Source organism: Podospora bellae-mahoneyi, chromosome 6 (genome assembly GCF_035222275.1).
Source record: "Podospora bellae-mahoneyi strain CBS 112042 chromosome 6, whole genome shotgun sequence".
In the NCBI taxonomy this organism is placed as follows: Eukaryota; Fungi; Ascomycota; class Sordariomycetes; order Sordariales; family Podosporaceae; genus Podospora; species Podospora bellae-mahoneyi.
Genome location: NC_085885.1, coordinates 1,400,464 through 1,415,945, shown reverse-complemented (window position 1 = coordinate 1,415,945; position 15,482 = coordinate 1,400,464). Strand labels below are relative to the sequence as shown.

At 52.9% G+C, this 15,482-nt stretch overlaps 5 protein-coding genes across 5 annotated transcripts; 4 read left to right on the top strand and 1 right to left on the bottom strand.

Moving 5' to 3' along the window:
* Positions 1–340: 340 nt before the first annotated feature.
* On the top strand, positions 341–3,410 carry QC761_603270 (uncharacterized protein; the record flags this gene model as incomplete). The annotated part of the gene is made up of 3 exons (XM_062880773.1): positions 341–354; positions 417–3,244; positions 3,304–3,410. The coding sequence occupies 3 exons, from the start codon at positions 341–343 to the stop codon at positions 3,408–3,410; spliced, it is 2,949 nt and encodes a 982-aa protein (XP_062729371.1).
* Positions 3,411–4,154: 744 nt separating this feature from the next.
* On the top strand, positions 4,155–4,865 carry QC761_603275 (uncharacterized protein; the record flags this gene model as incomplete). The annotated part of the gene is made up of 1 exon (XM_062880774.1): positions 4,155–4,865. One exon carries the CDS (start codon positions 4,155–4,157, stop codon positions 4,863–4,865), a length of 711 nt encoding a protein of 236 aa, XP_062729370.1.
* Positions 4,866–5,384: 519 nt separating this feature from the next.
* On the top strand, positions 5,385–7,244 carry QC761_603280 (uncharacterized protein; the record flags this gene model as incomplete). The annotated part of the gene is made up of 2 exons (XM_062880775.1): positions 5,385–5,734; positions 5,803–7,244. 2 exons carry the CDS (start codon positions 5,385–5,387, stop codon positions 6,776–6,778), a joined length of 1,326 nt encoding a protein of 441 aa, XP_062729369.1. The 3' UTR covers positions 6,779–7,244.
* Positions 7,245–7,315: 71 nt separating this feature from the next.
* On the bottom strand, positions 7,316–12,668 carry QC761_603290 (uncharacterized protein). The gene is made up of 2 exons (XM_062880776.1): positions 11,441–12,668; positions 7,316–11,351 (listed from the first exon to the last, which is right to left on the bottom strand). The coding sequence occupies exons 1-2, from the start codon at positions 11,761–11,763 to the stop codon at positions 7,784–7,786; spliced, it is 3,891 nt and encodes a 1,296-aa protein (XP_062729368.1). The 5' UTR covers positions 11,764–12,668; the 3' UTR covers positions 7,316–7,783.
* Positions 12,479–15,296, top strand: QC761_603300 (uncharacterized protein). The gene is made up of 2 exons (XM_062880777.1): positions 12,479–13,788; positions 13,849–15,296. The coding sequence occupies exons 1-2, from the start codon at positions 13,731–13,733 to the stop codon at positions 15,144–15,146; spliced, it is 1,356 nt and encodes a 451-aa protein (XP_062729367.1). The 5' UTR covers positions 12,479–13,730; the 3' UTR covers positions 15,147–15,296.
* Positions 15,297–15,482: the final 186 nt, after the last annotated feature.

Below are 15,482 nucleotides of genomic sequence, written 5' to 3'. Positions count from 1 at the left end.
GAGGTGGGGCCAATCACTCTAGCGCAACCGGGGGCAGCGAGCTCTTGGCAGCCTTTTTTCCACGACGAATCATCTGAGCAACGCCATCGACCTCGTACGTCCAGACATCCAGTTGTATCACATAACCCCATAACCCCATAAACCCCGAGCAGTCTCCCGGGGACTACGCTGGACCCCTCATACGTCCGGCCCTTTCTGGAACGGCGCACTGTCAGGCGGTCATAAGGTCCCGGTGCCGCGCACGTCACTTCTCTCCTGAGCTTCGCCTCGCTTCCGCTCCCGAGCGGGGCTCTCCAACTTCATCCAGTCCCCCGATGCGCCATTCGTAGTGTCGATCAGGATGACTTCATCCGGGTAGGCCTTGCTTGCTACTCTGAGTATGAATAAACTGGAGCTGTTGCTAATCCCCCGCACAGATCTTCAAAGGACCTCGTCAAAGGCCTCACGGCCTATCTCCAGTCACCCAGTCTGCCGTTGCCCTCAGAAGTCAATACTATCATCACCAGCTACCTCGATAAACATGAGAAGTCTGAAGAGACCTCGGGAGACAAGCTGAACGATGAACTGGCCACTATCTGGGAAAAGATAGTGCGGGATCGTCCGGAGCGATATGCTGCTTTTCTTGTCATTTTACGAGAGCTGCGTCCAGTCCTTCGAACACCCTCTCGCATATTCAAATGGTGGGACAAGCTTCTGGATCCGGTTCTCGAGCATGTAGCCTCAGAAAGAGGACTGGCCCGAGAGGTACTCGAACATACCCTTGATTTGCTCTCGACGGACGAGCACGATGACCCCGAGGCATGGAGTTCGGGCCAGATGCTCCCGCTGGTTAGTCGCCTGCTGGCTCGCTGGCTGGAGATTGTTCAGTCTGAATCCAGCTTTGGTCCAGCAGCCGAACTCAAAGAGAGGATGATCAAGGATGCTCTGGTGGCTTTTGGCAAGCGAGACCCCAAGGGCTTCATGACAGTCTTGAACGACTTCGTGCTCAGAAAAGACGATCGCAATGCGACGCTGAGTCTATTGATACATTTCGTCACATGCGGGCCACCACATCTGCATCAAATTCTACAAACACCTCTCTTCCAGAGTATCCTGCAATCGCTACAGCGCGATGAGTCTACGAACACTGTTACGATTGCTCTTCTTTCGCTCAACATGATCATGCCGTTTATACCCAGCGCTCTTGTCCAATATCTCCCAACACTCTTCAACATCTACGCAAGGCTTCTGTTCTGGGACAGAGACTCGCTGTTTACACAACAGAATACCGAGATGGGCGAGGGAAAAGACGGCCCATGGGCCACGATGCCGTGGGAGAAGGTTCTAATGGATCCAGATTTTGACGGAAGCACCATACAGTACCTCCAGAACTATTTCAACCTGCTCTATGGCTTGTACCCGATCAACTTCCTAGACTACATCAGGAAGCCTCAAAGGTATCTCCGACATGCCAACAATCTTGAGGATATCGATGTTCAGGCGATGGAAATCCGAGACAGGTCAGAGCGGTTTAGAAAAATGCATCTTTTGCATCCCAACTTTTACAATCTCACCATCGAATCAGAAAAGACGGATTTGAGTCGCTGGATCAGGAGCGAAGCCGACGAAGTCCTAGCTGACTGTACGGCGTTGCAAATTGAGCCAGGTCCGTCGCCCGTCAATATCCAAACTGATACATCACTCCCAGGAGTGCCGGCCTCCGTACTCAGCGAGGGCCAGGAACTAGATAGCCGGGAGTTTGCCCTCTTGGGTAGCCCGGTTGTCGACTCTTTATCCCAGTCAATGGCACTTCCGTCGCTGGCGCTTGATCGACCTGGCTCGCAATTAAGTCATTCGACACTTTCTGGATACAATACACCAGAACCTAGAAGTCGAGGCGGTGGTGATAGCCCGACGTTGCCACCGCAACTTGCTCCGTCAGCGTCCCACAGTCGTCTTCAGGATTTGATACATTCCAACAAGGTCATCAAATCAGGCCTCCACCAGTCTCTCAACAGCGACAGCGTGCCATCTTTGATACTGAGCCCGCAGGAACAAGCGGGAGAAAAAAGTCCGTTCCTGCCCTCAACCACGCACACATCGCCGCAGGGAGGACAAACCAGTGGGGACTTGGTTGAGCAAGCTGCTATGCTGCATCATGAACGTCTACTTCTGCTCAATGACCTTCAGTATGAGAGGTTCATCAAGCAGCAGCACATGATGCACATGGGAGAGCTGCGCCGGAAACAAGTCAGGGAGGCAGCGACAGAGGCCGAGACTCAGAACCTCGTAATGGCTAATCGTAGTTTGAAACAGCGTTTGGACGAGGCGAAGAGGAGCGAAGCCCAGAACAAAAAGGAGTTCGACAACCGTCGCAATATGTCCAAGAAGTGGGAAGACTCTCTGTCTAATAAGCTCAAGGTTCTCCGCGAGGAACAGAAGAAGTGGGTTTTGGAGGAGGCCGAACTCAGACAGCAGCTGGAAAAGGCGCGGGGCGAAATTGCAAGTCTGCGGCGGATTGTGGACGAGGCGGAAAAGAAGAGGTTGGAGTCGGAGCAGAACCTAGAGGCCGTTGATATCAGCACAGCCATGATTGAGAAGCTCAAGGCGGAAATTTCTCGTCTTTCCGCTACGGAGCACCTGTTCCACGGTAAAGAGGTCAAGATGCAGCTAGCCGTGCAGGAAGCAGCCGCTGCTGAGGCCAAAGCTGAGCTGCTATCCAAAGAACTTGCGGCACGGGAAGAGCAGTTGGAGAAGCAAAGACGTCATTATCAGACCGAAATCGATGGCCTGAAGTCTGAACTGGGTAAAGCACTCCAAATCAAGCAACAGACATCGTCCAAAGAGATTGTGGCGGCGTACGAAGGTGCTCTGGCAGCGGCACGAGCGAAGAACACTGATCTCCAAAAACAGTATGGGGCACTCACGAGAAAATACACAGTACTTAAGGCGTCACTGCTGAACATGCAGTGCGAGCAGACGGAACGGAGCGGGAGACCAATCGCGACGCCAACGTTGGGGGTGGCTGATGGTAGGCTCGACCAAGGTTCCGGGAGTCCTGCCATGGGTCGGCTTCGGTCTCCTCGTGTACTCGCAGATTCAGATGGATTTGAAGGGTCGCATAACGCCACGCCACCGTTAGAGCCGCTTTCGAGTTCCCTTGGTTCAGTACTTCCCCCTAATCGCCCATCGACGCCACCCGGACGACACGAAACGTCAGGGTCGGGCAAGACGAGCCCGCAAACAGAGCGGTACTTCGGGAGAGGTAACTGATATTTCCTTGCCTTGTAAGTTTCGACATGCCTATGCTTATCATGTTTACAGGCGGCGTCCAAAATACGAAGAAGGACAAAAAGGAGAAGAAGGAAGAGAAGCCCGAAAAGAAGGAGAAGAAGATGGGCACTATTAGAGGTATCCGCGGCTTTGTGTAAGATGAAGGCATATATAGGTATGGCAAGCAAGCGTTGTGTAGTGTAGAGACATCTTCATAAGAGTGATCACCACAAGGGAGCCCTTCCATCCCATCGCCAAGATTTCTGTAAGGCTCAGGAAGTGGACCAATCCCCAACCTCCCGTTAATGGCGGGGATGTCTGCGCCGCAATTGAGGTTCCACCCGGACTTGAGATGACTGGCGCATTTCTTCATGAAACCAACAGGCAGCGGGAATTCTGTAAATAACATCCTCCTGGACGTGTTTGTCGAGGGGGGTCAGTTAGGCACCAGAACGATTGAAGCTGATATAGCCAACTTTCTGACCGCGATCCCAGAGTCCATCAAGCTGGGCAGCTTACACGGAGTTACATTTATCCAATCAGCTTGGAGAACGTCGCGCGCTTCGAGGCTGACGTTGGTGCTTGCGTGCTGTAGACGCTGGACCCTTGATTTTCATTTTCTGTCAATCGCGTCGAGAACTCACACGAGAAATCGACCAGTTGCGCCGAGATTTTGGCTTGAAAGAAACAGACGATACATCAGCTCTTTCTTCACAGACGAGGACATTGCCAGTTGGGACGCGACACCACCCCCGCAATTTCTTCAAGACTTGTGCGCGCGACCTGAGGAGACTTGTGAGCCGGCCGACATAACCGACCGTGTGTTCGTCGCGACAAACGACTCAGATACCACCCACCGAACGAGCGGAATATCATCAGCGCTGTACAGAGAAAGCGCGGCAATGGCGCCAATACCACCACCACCACCACCACCACGAACATCACTATACCATGCGTCGTCCTCACTCCTCCTTCGCGCTCGATCGCTGCTCCTTCTCGTCTCACGACAAACTCCCACCGACACGATCCCCGCCTCCTACGGCGCACTGTACACCTCCCTCACCCCCGGCGCCATCGCGGGCATCGTCCTCGGTTCTGTCGCTGGGTTTTGCTTGGTTCTCTACCTGGTCTACACGTGCATTAACATTGGCAATATGGACTCCACAACTGAGGGGACGGCGTCGGTCGTTACACGCAAGTCGCACCACCACCGGGCGCATTCGCGGGGGGAGAGGAGGAGGACGAGGGATATTGAGATTACGAGGACGACGAGGGAGCAGTCTAGGGGACCGGTGATTGTGGAGGAGCGGACGGGGGGTGGGATGGAGAGTGTGATTCTCGAGGAGAGGAGGAGGAGTTATTCTAGGGGGGGAGGGGGAGGGGTGAGGAGGGTGGTGGAAGTTAGTGATGATGATACGGGGACGGTGGAGGATGAGGTTGTTGTTATTGAGGAGCATTCACCGGTGAGAGGCGGGGGGAGGAGGAGGGAGAGGAGTAGGATTCGGAGTCAGGAAAGGAGGAGTAGTGGGTACAGGGAGGTTGATCCGGAGAGGTTTGCTGGGGGCGATGCTAGGGTGGTGGAGGTGAGGAGATCGAGTAGTCATAGGAGGTAGTGGGTGGGTGGGCATGACGATGATGATGATGGTTGGTATATAATGACATTGGATGATGATGGGTTGAACTGACGAATATTTCGGACTGCAGGAACTTTGGATGGTTCAAAAGATGGGTGGATTGTGGGTTTCTGACAGCAAAATGTTTGCATCTCGATCATGCAAGGGAGGTTCGGTAGGGATTTATCTCAGCTTCCAATGTTTTTTTTGTAGCTACCTCGTCATTAGAGCAAAGCTTTTCCTCTTCTCCAAGCCCAGAGCTACCGCAGGAACTAATGTCAACCATGGCATCACCACCAGATTAAAGCTTCGGCAGCAAAAAGCCCGGGCTTGGCGCTTACCGGAGCCGGCGATCAACCCCTGCGTTAGAGCCGTTTCCCAGCGCTTCCCGTGTCTTACCCACATGCTGGAAAATCTCCGGGACCCCACTTTGAGAGGTAATGACATCACCAGGAGAGCTTGAAGGTGGTTCATTCCACACGCAAACGTCAAGCTATCAGTGGCATGTGAAAGCGCTTGATGGTCCGTAAGAGCTCTGGCATGACGTTTAGGTTACTATTTGAATTGGACATCCCCGTGCAATTTTTCTCCTCAACTTCAACTTCCACTGTAACAAGAACAAGAGTTAAAGAACATCAAGCAGCAACGAACATCATGGATCACCCAGTCAACGATATCAAGAACGTGATCCGCTCCCTTACCCAGGGCAACGCGGACGAGCAGGCACGGACGATTTTCAAATATTTTGCGAAGGGCGCTTCTTTTACTCACCCGTTTTGTCGGGTGCCTTCTTTCAAAGATAAACAGATTCCTTTCACCAATACCACGAACCTCGATTCCAGAGCTTTCATCATTGCCATCTACCGATGGTCCGTCTTCCCCTTTCCCCCTTCCCCTTTACCCTTATCCCACTGTGATCTAACTTCGTATGTCACAGGTACAAGCTCCTCTCCCCTCGCATCTCCCTCTCCATCACCTCCGTCACCTTCGACCACAAGACCAACACCCTTTACGTTCGCCTCAACCAAGACTTCTCCATCTGGTTCCTCCCCTTCCACAATGCCCGCCGGGTAGAGCTCGTCTCTCTCCTCTCCCTCGAGCCCCGCTCTTTCTCTTCCCAGCAACAACCCACCGTCAACGGTACAGCTACCAACCTCCTCGTCGAGCCCCTCCCCCATCATCCCCCCAGTGAAGCCTCTACCGACGGCGAGACACTTTATGACGCTGCCTCTGAGACCCGCCATCTCATCCAAGAAGGGGAGAAGCCCTCCTTCAGCGAGGTCGCCGCAGGAGAGGCGTCTGCCCCCTCCAGCCCAATCACCGTCCCTGCTGGAGCCAATGGCAGCAATAAGCTGCAAAAGTTGAAGCAGAGTGGCACCGCCAGCGGCAGTCAGGGTCAGAGTGGTCAGGATGATGTGAAGTACTACATCACCCACCAGGAGGATCTCTACCAGGTCACGGAGTTCCTCAAGTTCATCTCCCTCGCCCCGGGATCCATGATGTACGGCATTTGGCAGGTATGTGCTGCTGTCTTTTGCGTTTTCGGAGCAATCCTTCTCGGCCCTTTGATGCAGCTTGCCTATGAGGCGGTGGGGATCGGCAAGCAGAAGGGACGGGAGCTGAGACAGGAGGGAAGAGAGGTTATGGATCAAGGACGGGAGGTGGTGCAGCAGGGCAGGCAGGTTGTGGGTGGTGTTGTGGGTGACGCGAAGCAGGTTGTGAATGGAGTTGTGGACGATGCCAAAGGGGTGGTGAATGGGGTTGTGGGAGAGGCGGGAAACTGGATCATGGAGGAGGTGGTTGGCCTGAAGGATCAGGTTGGTAAGGCGGGTGAAAAGATGGGCGAGAGGATGCAGCAGGATGGAAAGAGGTTGCAGGAGAAAGGGGAGAAGGTCAGAAAGGCGGAGATTTGAAGGTGTAAATGTTGATGAAAAAATGGTTATGTTAGCAACTGAGGTCGATACAACAAGGTCGCGTGGGGAAGCTAAGAGAGGGAAAAGCTAGGTACAGGAAGCAAATGACCAAACCCTGCCCGGCTCGGAGCACCCTGGTTCAACCAGACTGGAACCCTAACCCTAGACATGGGAAACCATGACAGGTGAGATGTTGAGATTGTGATACGACTAGACAGCATGAGCTATGGTTTTCTATACGTTTCTATACGTTTGATAGATTATTGCGTTTGGCTTGGTTTTCTTGATTCGGTTAAAAGTCTTTGGTGTTTTGCTTTTCTTTTCAACCTTATGTTTTCATGATGGGTTGTCTGGCTTTTAGTTGTGGCGTTTATGTCGCATTACTCGTATTGTAGATCAAGAATGAAAGTGTAATTTTGTATCATGGATTATGTCCTCAGTCTTTTTTCCCATCACTGACCGACGATAATTGATTCCAGCCTCACAAGAATCTCTTCGTCCTGACTCGATGAGAAGATTGGAACAAGTAATACCTCGGCCAGACACACGAGCTTTAGAGCAGAGACATGGTATAACTTTCTTCTTCGCCTGAACAAGCAAGCGCTGTCTATTATGTATGGTATGTAAATTGAACATTCAATCACTAAACGCGCCCCAAAAACCAGAATGCGATCAAGGATATATATACCCCAACATTATTCACCCCATCTACATCTACAACAAAAACAAACGATGATATGCCGTATGCTTCATTACAGATATGCCACGCATGGTCTAATGCTTCCTTTTCTTCTTCTTCTTCTTCTTTTCTCCCTCTCCATCCAATTGTATCCAATATCATCCTCCTTACTAACCAAAAAATAAGCAATAAAGAACACAATTAGAAAACAAAACAAAACAACACCTGGGTATTTCCCTTTCACAAGTATCTGTACAACCCCCCGTCTCTACCGCCCCCATCATATATCCCATTATCATCAACTTCATCCTCCTCACCCCTTTTCCTCATAGGTTAATCAAATCCACATCCGAAAAGTCCGGCGGATTCTTCCCATACACCACCCTCACCTCGCTATCCAGCGCCGTCCCCTCGTTCGTAATCGAAACATACTGGCTAAACTCATTCGTCCTCCCAATCTCGTCATCGCTCACCCCCAAATCATCCCTCGGAATCCACACAATTGGCCTCCTCGCCCGCATCGCCGAATGCTGAAACGCCTTGCGTACCAAAACATCCCTCTCCTCCGCCGTCAAGTCCTCCACAGCATCACAATAACCCCCGTACAAAGCATCACCCATCGCGCGCTGAGCCTCGAGGTCCTTTTGCCGCTTCTGTTTGCGGTAGTCGGCCGCGGTGCGGATCGCCTGGTTAGTCTTGCCAGTAGCACGTCTAATCTGCTTTCCGCCCTTGGCAGCCCACTGTCCCGCGTGGGTCATCTTGGACATGACGGTCCCCGTTCGGGAGTGGGAGCGTTTGTGGTGGCCGATTTTCTCGAGCTCAATGTCCTCGCCATCGCCGGTGCCGTTAACGCCGTTGAGATGGGTATTTTCATCGTCGTCGTAGAGGCCGAGTCGGCGCTCCTGTGCTCGTCGGAAAGCTTCGTCGCGGAGGACAGCCTCGTCTTCAAAGGTGATGGGCAGGTACCGGAACAGCGGACCAAACGACGCATTAAGGATGTATTGGTACAGCGCGGTGAGAAAGAGTGTGACAACCATGATCAGAGCCTGAGGAATGCAGGCTGGCTTGTTGTTCTCATCCTGAGCCAAGAAGAACAAACCCACGAGGCAAAGCTCCATGACATACAGCCCGGTGAATGTCTGATTGATTGCTCGTGGATAAAGCACACCGCCGGTGTCGGTCTTGAAGCGCGTGACGTACAACATATTGTACCGGTGAGCGACCCATAGAAGACCAAATGTGATGATGGCGAAGATGGAAATGATGGGCGCGGCGATAGAGTAGATGAGGGCGATGCAGGCGAAGTTCGTGTACACGGGGAAGAAGGAGCCCCAGTTGATGTGCGGGAGCTGCGTGTTCCGAATCCACTTTGCCCGCGCTGTGTTGTCGACGATCCGAGCCCAGAAATACCAAACGGCGAGTGTTCCGATCTGCAGCAAGGTACCCGAACTCGTGGACAAAGCCTGGAGAATCATGTAGGAGAAAAAGTAGTTAGCAGCTTTGGGAATGTTCTGGGCTAGAATGTTAGGCGTTTCCTGCGGACTTTTCCCCAGCTCCTCTAGGACCTGGAAGGTACCTGCTGCAATAGAGACAACGAGGAAGACTTGGGTAAAGAGGAAGGCGAAATAATAGATCTGGACCATTTCTGACTTCAAGGATCCCGTCTTCTCTCCTTGAAATTCCGCCAGAAGGTCGAGGACGACAGGGACAAGCGCCAGCAGGATGGCCAGCACAATGGCGGGTAACACACCAGCCACGGCCTTGACGATGTTCGTGAGTGTCTCGCTGCTGTTAATGAAGCTAAGCCATGGATATTGCTTGAGCAACGCGTCTATTTGTGACAGCGAGGCTGTCCAGGCAACGGGGATAGCCCAGAGGATAATCATGCCTGCCACGACAAGAAACACAACCGCCCTTCGAAGCCATGCGCTCCACCACATTATGGCCATGTTGTCCCAGATGACATCGTCGGGCGATATCTCAACCATACGGGGGGCCATGTGTTTCGGTACGTGGTGAGTTACTGACTGGCAAGCCATATGGGCAGCCACTTGATGATTGAACTGGATGAATGCCGAGTTCATGACAGGGTAGCGTTCGGGGTTTTGCTGGTCTTGCTCAATCTCCATGTTGAGTTGGGCCAGCTGTTCTCTGCACCAGTAGATGGTGTCGACTTTCTTGTTGATGAAAGGCAGACCAGGCAACCAGTCAGGGGTCCAATCGAAATTCGCTACACGGTGTTGTGGGCGGTTCTTTGGTTTGAGCCACTTCGTCCACTCAGCACCATCTTCTGGGTGCGTCCTGTAGTCGTAGTTATAAGCCGGTGGGTATTCCACCGGATCGGATTCATCTTCGACCCAAGGCAATGAGCTCTTGAATTTCTCCCAGAATGACTTCTTCTCTGTCTTGATCCACGGGTACTCGCCACCCTCGTACCCCTGGGGGATTGGGGATGCATAGCTGCCAGTTGGTGGCTTCCAAAACTGGAACCAATACGTCTTCTTATTCACAATCATCTCGTCCATGTTGGTAGCCTTTCGAGTTGTGTTTCCAAAGCTTCTGGGGTTAAAATCGTCGTGCCTTGAGTCGGTCTCGTTGGTGGCGTTGGATGTCGTGTGGTGATGCCTGGTGGACTGGGTAAGTGGCCTCTCGGAGGCGTACGACGTTCTAGGCTTGTCGTCCTCGTCGACGGCAATCTGGGCTCTTCGTGGGGACGAAACATCCGAGGTAGGCGAGTTACCAGGAGACGGAGCTCGCCCCTCGGGTTGACTGATCACGGTGAACCCTCCAGACCTTTCCAACTCATTGTCGATGCCTTTTCCAACAGCCTTTGCTCCTCCGAGAATACCAAGTCCGGCCCCGCTGACCACCGCGGCGCCCTTGCCCAGGCCCTTACCCAAGCCGCGTCCAATTTTGGTGAGAGGATTGCCGCGCTGATTATCGGCCTCGGTATCCTCGGATCCCTCCTCCTGCACATCAGTGAGATCGCCCTCCGGCTTCTTTTCCTCCGCCACCTCTTCTTGCACACTGTGCGGGATTCTTGGAGTGTTGGCGCTCAAGCCTCCGGGGCCTTCAGCGCGCCGTTGAGCCTCCAAGTTCTGAGCCTTTGCTTGTTGTGCTCGTTGAACTTTATTTGCTCTGCCTTCAGAAGTGAAGCGCTGCCTCAGTCCGCCTTCCTTAGCCTGTCTCAACTGCCTGCGCTTCGCCTCCCGGATGAGGTCGCTCTCGGCTGCCTCGAGTTGCTTGTGAATAGCATCGCGTTTGTGAATTTTGGCGAGGAGTGGTGTGAAATCCCGCGTCAACCAGACATTTCTAATGCCCCCCGGAAATACATCAAATAGACCTCTCAGGGCCTCCTCGCTGAGCCACTTGTCCGGTATGGAGCTCACAAGGACCGTATTCGCCGAGGCTCGTAATCTGTGTTCGGCGCTGGTCAAGTAGTCCTGTCGGATCTTGACGTATACGCGAAGTTCGAAGAAGAACACACCGCAGACCCAGATAATGACAAGAAGCGCGAGGATCAGGTGAGCCCATCTCCGATGTTGCTTTTCCGGGGGAACGTTGCCCCAGGCTAGCGTGTCTAATCCGGTTGGCAGGTCTAGATTAGTCTTGTTGATAGGGTTGCCATCATCATCCTTCAAATCCTCAACAACCGATTTGCCGAGTCCGCCAACAAAGTTGATAGGTACCAAGATCGGAATGACGACGAGAGCGATAGGAATAAAGATGATCAATAAAGTCTGTAGATATCGTAGGAAGAAGTAGGCGTCGAGTCCACATTTCTTGATGATCTCGCGATCCCTGAACGCCATGAGCTTATAAATGAGTGCAAAATGGCTGGCGGGTGGTGGTTCGGTTCTTTCGCGTTCGGGAACCAGGTAGGTTTTCGGCTTGCTATCATCGCGGTACCCAGTTAGCGCCTTAGAAACGCAACAGAAAGAAGAGGGGTTGGATATGAAGGCGGAGATGATGGAGGTACGCACAAGATTCTGACCAGCTTGTTCCGTAATAGCAAAAAGAAGCCCATCTGCACTCCGAAAACAATCAACGAAGCGGCCAATGCAGTCACAAAAGCCACTAAACTTATTCCACGGTCCTGCTGTCCTGATCCTGGCCGCCCGTCCGTTGGCCCAGTAGGCGCTTCGGCTGCGCTGCTGCTCGTTGTCGTGGCAGCCTGCGTTGATGTTGTCGATAGCGCCTCTGTTGACGAAGACAATATCGTTTCCAAGAGGGACGTGGACACCGACGCTATCGTCGATAACGTCTCCGTCACCGGGTCGGTGACGTCCGGGGTAGGGGTAGCCATGTTGAGCGGCTAGAAGAATGTATGGATCGTATTGTTATCGTGGAAGCTCCGCAGCGTGAACCTGCCGCGGCGAGAGCGATGGTCAACTATCGTAGTCCGTGCATAAAAGGGGTTGTCACGGCGTGGTGTTAAAGTTCCCGTCAAGGCGCGTTGTAGACGGGAGCGGTGTGTATGCTGAGTAGGACGAAGATTGAGCAATAATAAAAACCAAAGCAGAACTGCGGTGTACAAGTACGGGGGTATGACTAGGTGGAACTGGACGGCCGTCGACCCGGCTTGGTGCTCTTGTCGATCTCGTGCCGGCCAGCACTCATGGATATGTTGAGATAAGAGGAGCTCCAGAGTTGAAATGATGCCCTGGAAGCTTTTTGAGGCCCCCAACGGCGGCTTGAAACCCCATGGGAACCCTGCTAGCCAGCTGGGTCGCTTCGAGCATGTTGGCCAATACAAGGGTGTGATTGGCTGCGTCTCAGGAACTGCAAGTGACGTCGGCGGCTGCTGCTGTCCAGTTGATCGCTTCCCACTCTTTGCTGCAACTGTGCCACTCTGTTCCTGGAGAGCAACCATGATTGTACCTGTGGCGCGCGCCCTCGAATCGTTGTTCGATGGGGCAAGTGACTCAAGAGATAGACGCGCGCTTCACATTTTCCCTTTGTTGAAATCTGCCAGCAGATCTGCTAAGCTATCGCTGCCATAGTAAATCCATCTGTTTTTAGCTACTGATTGCTTTGTCCCAGGAAATCGTCCCTCTCTCTTCCCGTGAAACATGTTTCAAGCATTTCCCTTCCCGCGTGGTTGGGCGGCCCGTCGTCATTCATCTGAAAAGACCCACACACGCCTGCCTTTGGTGGGGGAGGCCCGTCTCGGGCAGCACAATGGCCAGCATAACCTCAAATGAAAACATGGCATAAATACGATTACGGGCGATGATGTAGTGCTTTATGCATTCGCGGCATCTCAACCTCCGCAGTCCCGGCTACCTGGTTTGGTATATATATGTACTGGCAGAGAAGTGCTCCCTATTGTTACCTACCATCCCAGTAAGCCCACTTCCATCAGATAACGTTCTCATCAAATTCGCTGACAAGGCCGATGACGGCGATGGCTGGCCGCTGGAATGCGGGGGATAAGCTGTGGCACATGCACTAGAGCACAAAATGCGGGGGTTTTAAAAGCTCCGATTTCCAGGTCGATATATTTCTACCATATTGTCGATATGTGTGGAAGACCAGTCTAGTAACCATTGCAAAGGAATCAGAGACTTCTCCATTTCATTCTAACTTTATCTCTGTGCAGATTGCCGACGGATTTACGGTAGCTATAACACTCGGTTTGGGCGGTCAGCTGTGTGACCCAGGTCAAAGCCATAGTCTGCACCTCACGATCCCAGAGGCAACCGGCAGGACCGGCCTGGTTGTGTTTCCACGCTGCAATTCCGAAGTCTCAACCGCGACTCCGGCAAATCCATTTTCCTCAGCTTCTCTGGGGAAGATCCACGACCCGATCCAGATTTCTCCGCAGCCGACTGGAGACAAGTTTTCCCCGCATCCGCACGCCCGCAGTTCACTCACCCCACACTTCCGATCTGAACTGAACCCTTTGGCAGCTGGTAGAGAAGCTTAGTTCAAGAGTTCGGAATGCCGTGATTCTGCGAGTAAGAAATATACATGCATTTGCCATCCCCACTGCCGTTCCGCTGTTGATCCAACAGCGCGAATGTCCACACCAATCTGTGATGGATATTGCCCACCAGACCAGCTGCCGAGGCATGGCCCCCCAGGTCGTGTAGAGAGCTATATATCCGCTGAATATCATTTATTTTCTCGTGGTTCTTGTTGACTGCTTCAGCTCTTGACACAGTGACATCCCACAACATCACCTCTTGGACAAATCGCTAAACACCTGCCCCCTATTTCAGTCCAAAGATACCTACCCCTGAATAGCATTGTCACCAAAACAACATCAAGATGCCTCACTCCACGGCCGCAGACGTCTATGACCTGCGCATCGTCGTCATCGGCGCAGGTACGTCCCCCCTCAAAACAACCTCCAGACCCACCCCCAGATCTCTAACAACCCTCTCAGGCATGGGAGGCTTAGGCACCGCCCTCGCCTTCGCCAAAAAGGGCTTCAAAAACATCTCCGTCTACGAAACTGCCTCCAACCTCGGCTTCGTCGGCGCGGGAATCCAAATGCCACCAAACGTCATGCGCGTCCTCGACCGCCTCGGAGTAGCCCCCGAGATCGAAGCCGAAGCCACCGACGTCCAAGCCACCAGCATCAGACAGGGCAGCACAAACGAAGAGCTCGCCCACGTCTCCATGCCTGACATTCGTGAGAAGTATGGGTTTCCTCATCTCACCGGTCACCGCTCCAACCTCGCGGGGAGTCTGTATAACGGCTGCTTGAAGGAACCGGCGATCAAATTCTACTTTGGCACATCCCTTGTCAACATCACGTCCTTCTCCCCCAAGCCAACGTTGATTTTCAGGTCCCGTGCTCAGGAAGAGGAGTTCACAGTTGAATGCGATATTTTGCTTTCGGCGGATGGGATCAAATCCCCTACCCGGTCTCACCTTCTCAGGGCGTCGCACAACTTGACGCAGACGGAAGAGGAGGACACCGGCCAGGCTGCGTATAGAATCATGCTCACAAGGGAACAGCTTGCCCCTTTTCCGGAGCTGATCAAGTTGCTGGATAGCAACACTGTGGTGAGGTGGGTGGGTGAGAGGAGGCATATTATTGCGTATCCTGTCTCTAACCACAACATTTACAACATCTCGACTGCTCACCCGGATACCAACTTTGCCTCGGCCACGTCGGCGACGTATACCACCAAGGGCTCAAAATCGCAGATGCTGTCGGTGTTTGAGACTTTCTGCCCGCTGGTGCAGGATATGCTTAACCTCGTACCTGATGGTGAAGTCTGCGAGTGGAAACTGCGGATTCACAAGCCTCTTCCTACTTGGGTTCACGGGTCGGTTGCTCTTGTTGGGGACGCGTGCCATGCCACGCTTCCGCATCTCAGTCAGGGTGCGGCTATGGCCATTGAGGACGGGGCGGTCTTGGCCGAGGTTGTGAGCGAGATTCCGGCGGAGAAGATTCACGATGGGGAGACGATTACCAAGACGTTGAAGGTGTATGAGTTGTTGCGGAAGCCGCACTGTACCGCGCTGGTGGATCTGGCGACTCACTCTGGACGGGTATTGCATTTGGGAGAGGGCAAGGCGAAGGAGGAGAGGGACAAGGCATTCAAGGAGAACGGAAAGTCAGGGTCGGTGCCTGACAAGTGGGCTAGTCCGGACGTGCAGAAGATGATTTATGCGAATGATTGTGTCAAGGAGGCGAGGGAGAGGTTTGGGAAGTTGTTTGCTAGCTTGTAGAGAGCGGGGTGGTTGTAGGAGTAATGATATCACGGACATACTTTCAACGTCTCTACCTGAGGCTCAAATGGGGTCGCTTTTCGTATAGTCACTGGTGGGCATGAAGCCCATCATGACAAATGACCACAGGACTCCATATATAGAGAGGTGAGAAGCGGCTGCCAGCAGGCCTCGGATCCAGATGTCCTGAAGAACCAACAGTCAAGATTCCAGGATACACGGTCGAGAATCTAACTATCACTTGAAAGCCAGTCTTTGGTGTAATGGATTGTCTGTCACAACCTTGATTGAACTGACACCAAAAGCAGCAGCCCTCCTCGCCAGGCATTGAGAGCC

What these genes read in the sequence shown, in the direction of transcription:
- QC761_603290 (XM_062880776.1), bottom strand. Translation starts at nt 11,763, where the DNA reads ATGGCTACCCCTACCCCGGACGTCACCGACCCGGTGACGGAGACGTTA. An exon ending in AACAAGCTGGTCAGAATCTT is followed by an intron (nt 11,352 to 11,440) that starts GTGCGTACCTCC and finishes CCGCGATGATAG; the next exon opens with CAAGCCGAAAACCTACCTGG.
- QC761_603300 (XM_062880777.1), top strand. Translation starts at nt 13,731, where the DNA reads ATGCCTCACTCCACGGCCGCAGACGTCTATGACCTGCGCATCGTCGTC. An exon ending in CATCGTCGTCATCGGCGCAG is followed by an intron (nt 13,789 to 13,848) that starts GTACGTCCCCCC and finishes CAACCCTCTCAG; the next exon opens with GCATGGGAGGCTTAGGCACC.